This window comes from Ursus americanus, chromosome 8 (assembly GCF_024610735.1).
Source record: "Ursus americanus isolate L20-20 chromosome 8, mUrsAme1.1.p, whole genome shotgun sequence".
Taxonomy (NCBI): domain Eukaryota; kingdom Metazoa; phylum Chordata; class Mammalia; order Carnivora; family Ursidae; genus Ursus; species Ursus americanus.
The window spans coordinates 34,105,805-34,122,116 of NC_142134.1; the positions used below are offsets into that span (position 1 = coordinate 34,105,805).

General features: G+C 33.0%; 1 protein-coding gene across 2 annotated transcripts in view; it reads left to right on the forward strand.

The window, feature by feature from the left end:
- The first annotated feature begins 1,007 nt into the window (after positions 1-1,007).
- The window catches only part of TECRL (trans-2,3-enoyl-CoA reductase like), a 96,870-nt gene continuing 81,565 nt past the window's right edge, over positions 1,008-16,312 (forward strand). The window contains exon 1 of one of the 2 annotated variants that reach the window (XM_087864111.1): positions 1,008-1,333. In XM_087864111.1, the coding sequence (XP_087720237.1) occupies positions 1,100-1,333 (234 nt within the window). In that variant the 5' untranslated portion in view covers positions 1,008-1,099. The remainder of the gene's footprint in view (positions 1,334-16,312) is intronic. The other variant, XM_045771495.2, reaches the window with a different exon arrangement.

A 16,312-nucleotide genomic window follows, 5' to 3' on the forward strand; every position in this document is an offset into this window, starting at 1 on the left:
AAGCAGGGGGAGCGGCAGGCAGAGGAGAAGCAGAGTCCCTGCCGAGCAAGGAGCAAGGAGCCCAAGGGGCACTCGATCCCAGGACCTGAGCCAAAGGCAGACATTTAACCAACTAAACCACCCAGGCATCCCTCAGTTGTGTTTCTTTACCAGATATACTGGTACCCGGGTACTTGGAGTCTTTTTCACAAACCCCTCTTTCCACGTTGTTTAACATTTTTCATTGCTTATTTTGAGATTATTTCAATTTTCTATAGTTTGGTATTGTGGTAAATGTGGTGTTTAGTACTAATTTTGTACATATATTCAAAGATTTTCCAATAATATGTAATGTTTAGAAATGTTAAAATGAAATTTACTTCTTTCTCCTCAAGTTATAAAATGGCTTTCTACATATTCCAATCTCATGGATGACTTGTCATCTTTCTCTTCCCCGTACAAAGTGAAGAATTCATCCATTTGTATCATATATATATACACATTTCTATATATAATATATAATATTTATATTACATTATATTTTATGTAGCATGTTTGATATTTATATATCAAATATATACTTGTTTATATATTTACATTTATTTACATGTATTTAAAACATGCCACAAATCTTTATCTTAGGCAACATTTATAAACAATTTTGTTAAGTAATAATGCAATAGGTGTTTTTAAATTTATCTATAAGATAGCCATACGCTAATTTTAAATTATGCTAAATGTGAATGTGTGAATAATAATATATGTACTTAAAGATTAGTGCATACAGAATTCAAAGATAATAAAAAGTCTTTCCACTCTTTTCTTGCTTTGGAATTTCAGACACTAGTGACCATATTAAGAAGCAGAGATAAAAGAAGAAAGCAAGAAATAATTGGAACGCTAGTAAAGTAATCCTCTACACTGCCGCAATTTACAATAGCGTGTTATATATAGAAATAGATCAGTCATTGTTTTCAAGCCTGCTAAATAAAACTGAACTCTTGGAAAGGCATGGCACTTGACCTTTCCCGGTTTCACCAGCAGTATTTAAACTGGTGCAAGGCAACACACTTGCAAGTGTCTTCTGTTGACATGACAGATTCTTTTGCTAGTTCACACAATGTTCAAAAGGCACAGGTCCCTTGCTTCGGAACGCAAGAGAGAAATATTTTCCCGGGGAGTTACACGGTCCATGCTGAAGAATGACTTGAGAAACTTTCACTGTTTGTCCCAACTTGTGCTCTCAGCAGGGCCTCTAAAATCAGCTCCAGTAGTGAAACATGCAAAAACTGTGCACTTTGAGATTGAAATACTCGATGCTCAAACAAGAAAGCAGATATGTATTGTGGATAAGGTAAGTTATATTTGCTCATTAAATTTCTCTTACCTGCGCAAAGATTATTGATCACTTGATTTAATGCTGACAAAGTTGTATGAAAATATATTCCTGGCTTTTAATGTTAGTTTTATGAATGGTAAGATAGATACTTCATATATTGTTTCAGTGACAATATTTATTGTCTTTCGTAGTCCGTTTAAATGGTAGCTAATAATTATTAGGTTCTGGTTTTTCTTGCTAACTTGACCATTGTCTAGAGGTAAAATTTCCAGTGCTCAACTTCTCAGCCTACATAACAAAATTTCTCTCTCCATGTACTTCATTATATATTCAAATTATCATAGAGTTTTATTAGTGCTCTTAGAAAATAGCAAGCAAAAGTTGCTAAGTTTACTTAAAAATGATATTTAGCATATATGATAAAGTCTAGTCATTTAAAAATTATTTAGAGTTAATTGTCTTGAAAAATGAACATCTCACTTTTTATGAAAAGTTTACTTATTTCAATTTTACAATGTTTAAGTTCCTAAAAAACAGTCTTGCTTATTATGTTACACTTCTATATTCATATCACAGATGTTTCACTCAGGCAAGATAAGATACATACTTACCTAGGTTAGAAAATTAACGCCTAAATATATGTGTACTTTGTGGGTATACATATGTGTATATAATATTTAAAACATACTCAGTTTTTCATAAGTTTGAAAAGTCACTAGTAGTTTAATTTATTGTGAAAGATTGATATTTTTAAAAACATATCTTCATTTACTTTGCTATAAAATGTTAAATAACTTTTTTCTGTTGTTCTAAAAATAAAATTCAAACACTGATTTCATTTAACTATACCTATGATTCTAGGTAAGAGGGAAAGAGACAAAACTGTTTACTGCATTTAATTGCAGATTGTACATACTTTCTTACTTAGTAATTATAACACTATGGCCAACCTATTAGTTGGCTGATATTAACTTTTATTTACAGACCGAAAGAAAAGAAAAAGAACTTTTACAAGTTCATACAGGTCATAAGTGGAATGCAAGAGTTTCAAAACTATTTCTATGCAATTCCAAGTCACATTCTTTTTCTATAGTACAACTAGAATCATATATAAATGATGAAAATGTATTACTAATAACAGAATTTTAACTTATGAATTTCATGCATGTTACAATTTACTTCTATTTTAGTATCTCAATAAAGTTTTTGGATTTTTTTTTTATATCATACAAGAATAAGTCAAACAAAACAAAAAATCATCCAGAAGTTGCTGATGTTTGCATTATGTCACTTTTGAAAATTTAAAACTTATAAGAAAAATACAATTAAATGAAAGGAAATAAGGTAATGAATGGAATGGATATTAAACTGGTCAAGGATTCCCAAAGACCAAGATTCTAAAATGGGACTGGTTTTTGTGTCCTTTCTGACATGTATCTTAACCTTGATGCAAAATCCACCTTAAAGTAATGAGAACCTGCTAATGGGCTGCGAATTATTTTTCCCATACATTTAAATTTTGATATTGAGATTGTATTTGAAGGTAAAAGATGGAGGTTTATATTTTCAGTTATTTCTTAAATTGCAATAAATAAGTAAATAAATAAATAAGCATGCAGAAAGCCAGCATTCTTTAGCGATAAGGATTTGCTTAGGAATTTTGGTTCAGAAAATTTTGCTTGCATTTGAATAGTCCTGGTAATTGCATCTCCAGTGGCAAACTTTGGGGAAACTCAGTAGGCCAACTAGGGGATTACTTCTGGATTCCACACCGCCTTTATTGCACAACGGCACCGTGTGATGTGTATCTTACAACACAGAAGTGTTTGAGTTGTCAGGAGAACTGGATTCTGTTTTGTCTCATTTTTGTTTTGTAATTTGATAAATTGTCTCAACGCAAGACATTTAGAAGAAAAAAAATCTGTATTCATGTAGATTTTTTTGTTCTATGACTCCTAAAAGTTCAAATTTGTAAACATGAGAAAGATTGATTTTGTTTGTTGTTCAAGATGCTGTTTTCCTTTGACAAAGTAACAGCTATTAGCAGCAAGGTCATGTTAAGTGCCTTTCATTGTGCTTGGCACTACTCAGTATACTAACTAAGTGTTGCTAATGACTGAGTCCCTGTCTTTCAGTACGTACTGTGTTATAAAGCAGTAGAAATTACAGGTCGTGTTCTTTGGAACTAAGTATATCTGGACCGAATCCCTGCTCCATCAATCATATTTATCAAGGCTCAGGCAAGTCGCTGAATTGATGATCCCCGTCACCTTATTTAGAAAATAGGGTAATAAAATCTATTTTGTAAGCTTAGACTGAAAAGTAGGATTAATATATGCAACATGCTTAGCATGGTGCCTTGAACACAATAGGGATAAGATATATTTTTCTTAGTTTTAACAATCACTTAGAGAGATAAAATTAACGTGCATAAATATTCAAGAAAAAATAAGTGATGAGCTTTGTGATACTGGCAGAGTTTAAATTTAACTTCTTGATAATTGTCCATTGACATGAATTGTTATAATGCTTCGATTAGATATAAATATTCAAAAACCTTGAGTGGAATGTATGTATTGTAGTAATACATGCTGACCTCTAGTAGAAATTTAGTTTGTATCTAGATACTATAATTTAAATTTCAAAATGGACAAGGTATCTACTAAAGATATTCATGAAACAAAGCACTGAGAGAATTCCTGGGGTTAAAGAAGATATACTGAATCATGTTCTTTTACTTAATGTCATACACACACACACACACACACACACACACACACACCCAAAAAGAAACAAGCCAAAACCTGTTGCGTTCACTACCTTCTCCAGCTTCTGCCCCATTTCTCTGATTACTTTCATCCTGTTCACATTGTAATATTGTCTCTTCTCATTCTATCCTAAACCTACACCGTTCAAACATTTACCTCCATAACTTGTCAGAGTTTGAACTTGCCAAGATCGCCAGTGAGGCGGTGGTAGATTCCTTGCTAAATCCAAAGGTCAATTCTCACACTTTATTTTAGTGTATCAGCAACATTTGTTACTGATAAGCATGTCCTCGTTATTAAAACACTTTTTCTATGTGAGTTTCAGAATAATAGACACATATTTTAAAAACTTATTTCGTTGCTTCTCCCTTTCCTCTTGCTGCTGCTTCATCATCTGACTTAACTAGGATGGACTGTCAGTAACTCGGTCATCAGAACTTCTGCCCATCTTTACTCATTCATCTTATTGTGTCCCATAGCTTAGAATATGATCTATCGATGACTTATAAATATGTAACTGCAGCTTCTCCTTTTCTCCTGAACTGCAAATTCATTTATCTATGTATGTATACATCTATGTATGTATCTGTGTATGTATTTACTTATGCATCTATCTATGTATCTATTTATGTGCTACCTATCCATCTATATGGACATTTACTAGGCATCTCAAACTTAGTATATCTAAAACTGAGCACTTGGTCTCACCCCCAGATTTTGTCACAGAGTTTCCCAAGTCAATAAGTGGCAACTACATCCTTCAAATACCTCAAGCCAAACACTTAGAGACATCATAACTCATATCTTAATCTCACACCTCACATACAATCCATCTTCTCAGTGGTACTTTCAAATATATCCAAACTGACAAATTTTCACCACCTCTACTGCTAGCACTCTTAAATCTTTCCTCTAACTTCTGTTCTTAGCACCTTCAGTATATTCCTTACATAGAAACCAGGACTAGTATGTTTTTATACCAAGTCAGATAATACCATTTCCTACATAAAATTAGTCAGTGTCTTCTTTAGATCTATTTAATTGTCACTTTTTCTTTGGGGGCTTTTGTTAACTACTTTTTTCAAACTGTAAAATCTGCAAGTATTCTCTATTACTCTTCCCTGTTCTATTTCTTTACTACTACTTAATACCCTCTAGCATACTGTTTATTTTTCCTTTTTCATTTTGTTTATTATTTGGAGTACTCCTGGTATGCCAGCTTCACAAAATCTGGGATCTGTTTTTTTTTTTTTCATTCCTGTATATCCAACATTTAGAACAGTGGTTGGCACTAAGACAGTATTTAACAAACACGCACAAAGAAAGTGTTTAACCAACATGTATTGAATAAATGATGCCTGTTCAAGAATGTGTAGTTTTGACAATGCACTCATGTTTAGCAGTGATAGTTTTGGGATGAAGGAGTAGGATATTTGAAAGTAGTTTTTGCTATTTTCTAAATCAAATTATTCTTGAAAAAATATATTCACAGAAAAAGACATTTGATTGAACCATTTCCTTAAATGCCGAAATTCTTCCTGGTTTGCTCCCAACAAAGATGTGTAAAATTTAACTTTGTATTAGTGTACAATTTACTCACAGTCATGTTCAGATTATAAAGAGCTAAAAAGTTTTTCATAAGGCAGACAATGAAGATGGGGATATTTATTTAACTAATTTAGTTACGTCCTATATGTGATTAAAATAATATGACTAACCAAGGATGATAAGATGGAGAGCTAACTTAAAATGTAAATATCATTCTTTTTTTTAATTGGAACATAGAAAATATATGAAAAATAATTTTTAAAACTTCAACAATGAGTTATTTTCAGTTGCTCACTATCCCTGTCTCACTTCTATTTTGTAAAATGTCAGAAGCTTATCTAGTGATGTATTGATGATTCAAGAGCACAGCAAGAACTCTAAAAGCTAGGATTGATAAATGTTTCCAATATCTTCCCATTCTTTTTTCTTTAATCTTTTCTCCAAGGAACTTGACCTCAAGAGCCCTCTTTCTCCTATTATTTTATTTGCTCTATGTCAAAACTTTAAAAAGCATTTCAAAGACTACTTGTAGGAGCGCACTTACTGTGATGAGCTCTGAGTGATGTATGGAATTGTTGAATCACTCTCTTGTACACCTGACACTGATAAAACATTGCATGTTTAAGAAAGACACTTATAAATAAAAGAAAGCAACTCAGTAATTTTCCAATCCTTCTAATGGTAAAAATATCAGTTTTTACCAGAAAATACTAGAGAGAATTACTGGGTAATCAGACTGAATAAAATTGCACTTTTAATACGTTCGTTAGAAATTTTGAGAATTCTTAATTTCTAATATTGTCATTTAATATTTTACCTTGAGCAGCATGCACCTAAGCATATATATGCCTCAATTTGCTCATTTATAAAATGAGAATGGCATCTGTCTTAAAATATCCTCGTGGCAGTTTTTAGAATTTCATGCGTATACAAATGGCAATATCTTATTTTTCTTCCATTCCTCTCCCTCCTCCTCCTTCTCTTCTTTTTTTTCCTTCCTCTTTTCCTCCTCTATCATTCATCTCTTCCTCCCATCCCTGTCCCCTTTTTCCTTCCTTCCACCTCAGCCCCCTTCCTCTTATTTCTTATTGTGAACATATGAATCTGACTGTTTTTATTTTGTTTGGACATAATCCAATATCTCTGCACTTTATTATTATTTATTGTAAAGAGGATTTAAGTATTACTATTCATCTATTTATAAAGGAAGAACAGTGGCACAGAGACTTGAAATGAAGAACTTAGTGTGCATTAGAACCAAGCTTTGAACTGGCCAATATATGTTCTGGGCTTTGCTCTTAACTACTACACACTACCACTTAACAGATACTGATGACTAATGACATTAATGATACTAATGATACCAAATTCTTATGTTCTCTTTAATTTCACGATTGGGACAGAACATCTGAATCTGACTCTGACTTCTGATACAGACAATGTGTTTCAGGACAGAGGTGCTATTTTGTTATCTTTTCTTTTCAATTTTCTTTCTTTCTTTCTTTCTTTCTTTCTTTCTTTCTTTCTTTCTTTCTTTCTTTCTTCTTTCAATCCCCATCTTCTTTTTTTTCATGTTTTAGTTTATATTTAAATTTATTTAGTCAACATATAGTGTAGTATTTGTTTCAGAAGTAGATTTTGTGACTCAGCACTTACATGTAACACCCAGCGCTCATTACAAGTGCCCTCCTTAATACCTATCACCCATTTGGCCCATCTCCCACAACCTCCCTTCCAGCAACCCTCAGTTTGTTCTCTGTAGTTAAGACTCTCATTTATGGTTTATGATTTGCTTCTCTCTCTTTTCGTCTTTTCTTTCCTATATGTTCACCTGTTTTGTTAGAGGTGCTACTTTTGAAAAATGTCTATTTCCCTTCCATTTGATATGAAAGAAGTTTTCAAAGCTTTGTTTCTATTTTTTATATGCAAACATAAAATAGCATTAATTAACATTCAAACCTAGAAATTAAAAATATCTTTGAAGCATCTTTAATAATAAATTAAGCAACAGATATGCTTAAAATGTTTATATCATTAAAAATTAAGGAACTGAAATGAACGATTCCTCCCCAAAGAGGTAGTTAACATAACCATTTTCTATGAGCCCAGAGGAGCCTCAGTGCCTACTCCTCTTTTTGGATATACTTGGAAATTCCATAATATGACATGAAATTCTAATTTCAAAAGAATCAGTGTACTTTGATCTTAATATATTTTAGTATCATCTGTCCTGACTTAGATTTGTCTCAGAAAAAGTGAACCTACTATATTTAACAAATACATACTGCCGTGAGAGGCAATGTGGTGCAGTTGTTTATACACAGAAGTCAGACATTTGTGTCTGCGTTTGAGCCGTGCAAATTATTAATGTTTTATCATCTTAACATGTTACTTAACTACTCTAATTCTTGTTTTTATAAGTAGGGTAAATACCAAATCAAAGTAAAGTAAATATCTATCTTCTGGGAGAATCTAGGGCTTTTATATTCTTGTAAATATGAAAAATACAGCAATGTGTCCACCACAGCATTGGTTTTCCTTAAACGAATGCTGTATTTTAGATAGTGGCAGTACATCAGTAATATTATTCCACTAATGTGGAAACATAATTAAATTAACATTTCTATTATAACTGTAAGAATTCAGTCATTTTTTATGATAGTCATTATGGTTCCTTTCTGAAATGATTAGGAAGCATTAGAATTAGGAAGTATGGTCACTGGGGCCATGTTTGTAGCATCAGTTTCTAGCATCCTATATCCAACTATCATACCCCAAATAATATGCCCTGGGTACTTATACCATGATATATCATCAAAGATGCCAATGGATATATAAGCACTGGACATCAATATATAGTAAAGAAAAACAAATATCCTCTAGAAAACTATTCATGAATAACATTTATAAAATAAGTATAAACTATTAGGTGTAATCAATTAAATTATGTCTACATTTTTCCATTTTCCAAATATACCACCATGTAAGAATACTGTTTTTGCTTATGGTGAAGCTATTAAGAAGATGTTATTTTATCTCCTGTTGTCTAGTGTTTTATTATATGTTCAAGATAATGCATTAACTGGACCAGATGCAATTCCTATTCTCATAGATACTATTCTTTCCAGTGGAAGCCAAACACTGTATAAGTAATGTTAAGTGCAAAGATACCTACACAGTGAGAGGAAACAAGGTAATCTGAGGTGGTAAACAAAGGGAGATAATCCGTGAAACAGGAGAATCTCTTTGGAGGAATGATGTTTATGTGCGGCCCAGACAGTGAATACAATGGAAGAGAAATAGGAGTATATGACAGACACAGGAGATAGAAAGAACAGAACTTGTTTGCTTGTAAAAAATAAGAGCCAGGGAAGATGCAGGTATGATGTTGAATTGCTATTTGAGCAACTGAGATCCTGAGAATAGTATAATTTACTGAGTCCTTTTTGTTGGCTTTTATTTGTTTGCTTCTTCTTTTTTTCTCTTTTTTGAGTTTTTATTTAAATTCCAGTTAGCTAACATAAGGTGTAATATTAATTTCAGGTGTGAGATTGTTTGCTCTTTTGTTTTTGGTGCAGGCAAGTAGAGAAGCAGGTAGGAAGCAAGAACTCAGTTTTATTCTCTTTAAGTTGGAGGTCTTTGTGAAATACCCAAAAAGAGATAACCTACAGGCATTTGGGTATGAAGATCTAGAACTCAGGAAAGTGGTCATGTTTAAATATGTAGACTTGGGAATTACAAAAGTATAAGTGGTTCTTGCAGCCATTGTAGTATAGAAGATTAAAATTTAGAAAGAACAATATAATGAATAAGGAAAGAACCAGCAATAAAGGCCTAAGGAATTCCAATATGTACAGATCTTAAATAAAGGGGGGATTAAAAAGGAAAATAAGGAGATGTTTCCGGAGAGACAGAAGAAATATGGTAACTCTTTACAGAAACCTAAGAAGAAATATTTGAGTGAGAAGAGAAAGATCAGTAGATGCAGCTAAGAAGCACAAAGAAATACTATAAGTACCCCCTGTATTAAGTGGGGTAGTATTCATTGTTTAGTTTAATCAGACCAAGTTAGGTACAATGATTTGGAGGGAAATCCAGGCTAGAATGGGGATGACAGTATATGGGTAATATGAAATTTGAGTTTCCTAGGAAGCCTTTCTTCTATAAGGCAGCAGAAGTCTTGAAAAACTTCATTGTCTCAAACTCTTCATTCTTCAACTCTATATTGACTCGTAGTCTGATTCACATTGTTTGGTTTATTTTCTACCCTTTCTTTATTATTCCATTTTTAACATTCTATATTACTCACCAGCTCCCCCAAAATACTGTAATTTCGATTCTTTGAGTCTGGGTAAAATTTGATTCCTCTGCCCCGAGTGTTCTGTCACAATCTTCTGTCTAATTCACATCCATTCCTCATGAACAAATTGAGATGACAACTTTGTGTGCCACTTAGGATCCCCGATAAGCAGATATCTTATTTGTCCCAGCAACAATTGGTTGAAATTTCCATTATATAACCTAGTAGTTAGAAATGAGCTTTTGTAAGCTATCTTAACAATTTGAAAGATTAATTTTGTGCTTGTTCAAATAATTTTTAAAAAATAAGAACTATAATTAGTTTATCAGTATTTCACTTTTTCTAACAATTTATTTCATTGTATTTTACAAATGTATGATAGAAGTTCTTAAGGAGTGGTATTTTGTCCTACATAGCTTGGGAAGCATTGAACTGGATGACATGGAAATAACCTAAATGCTATCGTACAATAAATATGTCTTGGATGCAAAATTAGAGCATTGTCATAGCCAGACTCCTCTTGGATTTAATTCTAAAAATTGTATATTCTTGACAGACAAGGTATAATAATAACTTCCAAATATTTGAATTGTAAATGTAGAACAAAAATATAGCTGATATAACATGTTTTTAGATCAAAGAAAGTGAATAAACCATGTTTTCCTTGGAAATGTAAAGATAGGGTGAAAAGAGAAATGTTAACCAGTAGGGAAGAAAATTATGAGGGGACTATTATACTATTAAAAGAAATCCTGTTTCCTATTAAGTCAAGACTGAATTAAGATAGTTAATTTTAGAAACACATGTTTAAAAATGTATGTAAGACATAGAGATTAGTCTATGTAAAGAACCTAGCAATGAAATTGTGACTACCATTGACCTTTGAGCAATTTGGGGGTATGGGGCACTGACCCCCATGCAGTTGAAAATCCATGTTTAACTTTTAACTCCCCCAAAATTTAAGTACTAATAAACTACTATTGACTGGAAGCCAATAATGTAACAGTTGGTTAACACGTATTTTGAATATTATATGTATTATATATAGCATTTTTACAACAAAATGAGCTAGATAAAAGAAAATATTATTAAGAAAATCACAATGAAAGGAAATACATGTACAGTACTGTACTGCAAAAAAAATCTCTGAACAAGTGGCCCCACATTGTTCAAACATGTGTTATTCAAAGGTCAAATGTATATCCAAGAAAGACATGTTATTCAAATTAGACAAATAATTACTTAATGAGTAGCTATTATACTTTAGATTACTTGAGGTTAAAAATTAAAAATATTTCCTTACCCTGATATACATGAGTCAAATTGAAAAGATACATTACACATTTTAAAACAAATTATAACATAGGAAAGAGCATATGCAAGTTTAACACAAATTATATTATGAAGGCTAGTTAAAGAATACTTTTTCACCTGATAAAGGCATGAGGATGAGAAAAAAGCTAAATTGAGTGGAAGGAGGCACTCAGAAGGATTTTAAAAATATATATGTTACAATTAATTAGCATGGGTGAGTTAGAAAGAACATCCCAGGGGGGCACCTGGCTGGCACAGTTGGTTAAGCCTCTGCTTGGGCTCAGGTGATGATCCAAGGGTCCTGGGATTGAGCCCTGCATCCGGCTCCCTGCTCAAAGGGGAACCTGTTTCACCCTCAGTCCCTCCACCTGCTTATGCATGCATGTGCTTTCTCTCTCTCTCAAATAAATAAATAAAATGAAAGAAAGATAGAAAGAAAGGAAGAAAGAAAGAGAGAAAGAAGAAAAAGAAAGGAAGAGAGAAAGAAAGAACATCCCAGGAAGAATTAACATATTGAAGGTATCACAATCCCAGATTTCTACTACAAAGCTGCAGTAATCAAAACAGTTTGGAAATAAATAAATTAATTAATTAAAAAAAAAAAACCCAGTATGGTATTGGCACAAAAATAAACACATAGATCAATAGAACAGAATAGAGAGCTTAGAGATAAACCTACACTTATGTGGTCAATTAATCAAGGACAAAGGAAACAAGAATATACAACGAAGAAAGGACAGTCTTTTCATAAATAGTTTTGGGAAAACTAGACAGCTATATGCAGATGAACGAAACTGGACCACTTTCTCACACCATACACAAAAACAAACTCAAAATGCATTGAAGACCTCAATGTAGGACCCTAAAACATAAAAGTCTTAGAAGAAAACATAGGTGGTAAACTCTTAGACATTAGCTTATCAGTATTTTTCTGAATCTGTCTTCTCAGGCAAGAGAAACAAAAGCAAAAACAAAACAAAATAAAACAAAAACAAAACAAAACAAAAAACCCAAAAAACAATTAGGATTACAACAAACTAAAAATCTTTTACACTATGAAGAAAACCATCAACAAAACAAAAAGGCTGGGGCACCTGGGTGGCTCAGTTGGTTAAGCATCTGTCTTTCGCTTGGGTCATGATCCCAGAGTCCTGGGATTCGGCTGCGTCTGGGAGCCTGCTTCTCCCTCTCCCTCTGCCACTCTACCTGCTTTTGCTCTGTCTCTCTCTGTCAAATAAACAAATAAAATTTTTAAACAAAACAGAACAAAACAAATACAAAAAAACCCCCAAAAAACAATTAGGACTACATCGAACTAAAAATCTTTTGCACTATGAAAAAGCCATCAACAAAACAAAAAGGCAACTTACTGAATGGAAGAAGATATATGATATATCCAATAAGGGGTTAATATTCAAATACATAAGAACTCATACAACTCAATACAAAAAACCCAAATAATCCAATTAAAAAATGGACAGAAGGCCTGAATTCTTTTTTCCAAAGAATTCTCTTTTCCAAAGAAGATACACAGTCAATAGACACATGAAAAGATGCTCAACATCACTAATCATCGGGGAAATGCAAATCAAAATCACAGTATCACCTCAAACCAGTCAGAATGGCTAATACCAAAAGGACAAGAAATAACAAATTTTGGTAAGGTTGTGGAAAGAGGAAACCCTCATGAATTATTTGTGGGAAATTAAATTGGTGCAACCAGTGTGGAAAATAGAAATACCATATGATCCAATAATTCCACTACCGGGTATTTACCCAAAGGAAACAAAAACATTAATAAAAAAAAATGTATGTACTCCTATGTTTATTGCAGCATTATTTACAATAGCCAAGATCTGAAAGCAACCTGTGTCCAGGAACAGATGAAGGGATATAGAAGATGTGGTACACACACACACAGACGCAGTGCACAGAAGCACCAGAATATTACTTAGCCATGAAAAAGAATGAAATCTTAGCATTTGTTGCAACATAGTTGAAGCTAGAGGATATTTTGCTGAGTGAAATACATGAGACAAAGAAAATACCATGTTATTTCACTTATGAGTGGAATCTAAAAAACAAAACAAAGAACAGAAACAGACTCATAAATTCAGAGAACAAATGTGGTTGCCAGAGGGTGGGGTGATGAGCAAAATAGGTGAAGGGGATTAAGATGCACAGACTTCTAGTTAGAAAATAAATAAGTCTTAGGGATGAAAAGTACAGCATAGAGAATATAGTTAATAATATTGTAATAACTTTGGATTGTGACAAATAGTATCTACACTTACTGTAGTAAACATTTCATAATGTATATAATTGCCCAATCATTATGTTGTACACCAGAAACTAATATAACGAACAAGTATCCTGGGCTCTGCTTTGGTTTTGAAGATACTCAGCCACCTCTCACACTTAGCCAGCTTGGGACATTGGACAATGAATGTCCTTATTTTTTTTCCCCTTAAATTTTACTGAAACAAGCTATGTCACTGGAGTCATCTGAATGAATGCCATCTAGTAGGGATTTCCATAAGGAAATGTCTATGGCCCAGAGCCTTGAATATTGCTAACAAATTAAAATCTAACTTTAATGTAAATGTAAAAATATACAATGTAAAATGTAATGTAAATCTAAAATAATAACTGTAAAAATAATATAAATTTTTCACATCATTTAAATATATTAAAAATGACAAAATGAAGGAAGGTTTAACAAAATTTTCACACTGTAATAAAATGTTCAAGTTAATTGAAGTTAATTTTTTTTTCTTTCTGTATGTCCATATAACCCATATTTGGGGGAGTAAGTAAAAAACAATTTAAATCACGTATAAATCATTGGGCACATCTTTAGGACACACTTGAGCTTTAAAGTAATAAATATATACACATATATTTCTAATTTAATCTTTACTAGACAACACCCTTTATGTAACAAAATGGAATAATTATGTAATAAATATACTGTAGTTCCTATCAAATGTGGTTATGGTCCACATAGTTGAGACAAATGTATATATCTGGGTACGATAGAATAGAATGTGGCATTATAGGTAAAGGGAATATGATATTCCATTACTATTTTATTTCAGTCAGGTTTGGTTTAACAGGGATTTTGCTGTTTGAACTTGTAATGAATCAAGGCTATCTTCTGTATATAAACCTGTTATGAATTTGTCAAATTAACACACACTAAGTGGAGCACACGGTGCCAGATGGTGAGCTGAGGTTTGGCAACGGACCACAAGAGAAATGAAAATAGAGAAGTTTATTACTCACAGGTTCTGGTGGAAGTATCCAGCGGGCTTCAAGGAGCTACATGGGGAGGTGAGAGAAGACAGGGTGCAGATATAGACAGACAGGAGCTGAGGCACATGCCTTTATTAGGGTATGTGAGTGGAGTGCTAGGGGTTCCTGGATTAAGGCTAAGTTAGTCAATTCAAACCAAAAGAAGGGGTTTTGGTAAGCCCCAATGAAGTCTTATCTTAGGGGCACATAAAGAAGAGTCATTGGGAAACAGAGGAGACTGTTAGTCCCAAGGGCTGTTGGAAAAGTCCTATCAGAATGGACGACTTGTGACTCTGAGGGCTGCTATCTTGGGCATGTTCTTGTCTGAGGGGCTAGTGTCAGGTGAAGGTCACTGCAGGCTGCTTGGTCAAACAAACAGAAGCCAAAGCAGCAGTATCTTAGCTTAGCTAAACTCTTGACAAAACCTGAAGACGAGCAGAGTGTATTAGGTATCAGAAAGTACATGATGAAGGAGTTTTTAGTTCTTTCATGATCTAACAGTTCAAACAAAAAAAGATTAAAATTTGTGCTTACATAATGTATTTCTGAGAAATAATTTGGTTTTGGTGCTTTTGTTTTTCTTTGATTCTTTTTTCAAAATAAATAAAAGAAATTATATTTTAGGCATGTACCTTGTCCAGATTAACATTTTACTGGTACTTTTGGGTAGCCCGATAAAGAGCTATCAAAATCATCACTGAACATGTTGTTGTGAACTTAATGTTACTTAAATACAACATATTTTTTTTAAATGTTCCTTTTATAGACCTTAGTGTTCAAAATTATTCAGTAACAACTTTCTTTCCTGTACTATTACTCATAACATTAGTATTTAACAAATGAGGAGTAATTTAAGGCAACATTAAGAAATCAACCTTCCATTTTTTGCTTTTTTTTGTTTTTTATTTAAAGGCTACAGGGCAAGAGGTCTGAAGGTATAATATCGCAGAAAGTGGAAACACATTGATATCACTTAAGAATTAATATCGTCATGATACACATTTGTGCTTCTTAACAACATAGAATATAGCAGTGATGAAATTTATATTTCTGTTAGAATATGCATAATTATTCATAAATATGAGTGAGCTTAGATTTATGTATGTTTACATTGCATCTTACCATCTGCTGTGAAAACTATGCTATGTGTATGGCTACACGGTAAGAGCTTGAAGGTCTGGAGGCAGTCATTATTTGAAGGTGATATTACCCTTAACGTGTGTTCAAAGAATTATCAAGTTCCTACGAGAATATCTTGCGAGGGCAGAATCCTAGAATATCACCTTTCTCTTCCCTTCCTCCCTCCTTCCTTCTTTCTTGTTTTTCTTTCTTTCTTTTCTTCATATACATTGAAGAATACCAACCTTCCACTGTAATAGACCTGGGAACACCAGTGTGAAAACCAAAGCAAACCAAACAAACAATATACATATATACAACAACCAAACAATATATTTTAAATATATATATATATTCCCTCCTCTTTAGATATTCTCTGTGTTTTGATGATAATCACATGTAAGTAGTCCAACACAAGATAATATGACACAAGCCAGAATAGAGGCATGAACGAGGTGCTGACTGAGTCCAAGTGGATGATTTTCTTTTTCACTGCAGAAATAGAGAGCGGCTTTAGAAACCTCCTCCAGTTATAAACAGTCCCAGCACACTGACGGATCATCCCGAGGATATCTCTAACAGTAAAGGGCAATCTCCTAAAGTAGAAATTATCTCCTCTAAATGCCTTATATCCTCAGCTTTTCAAGCTTT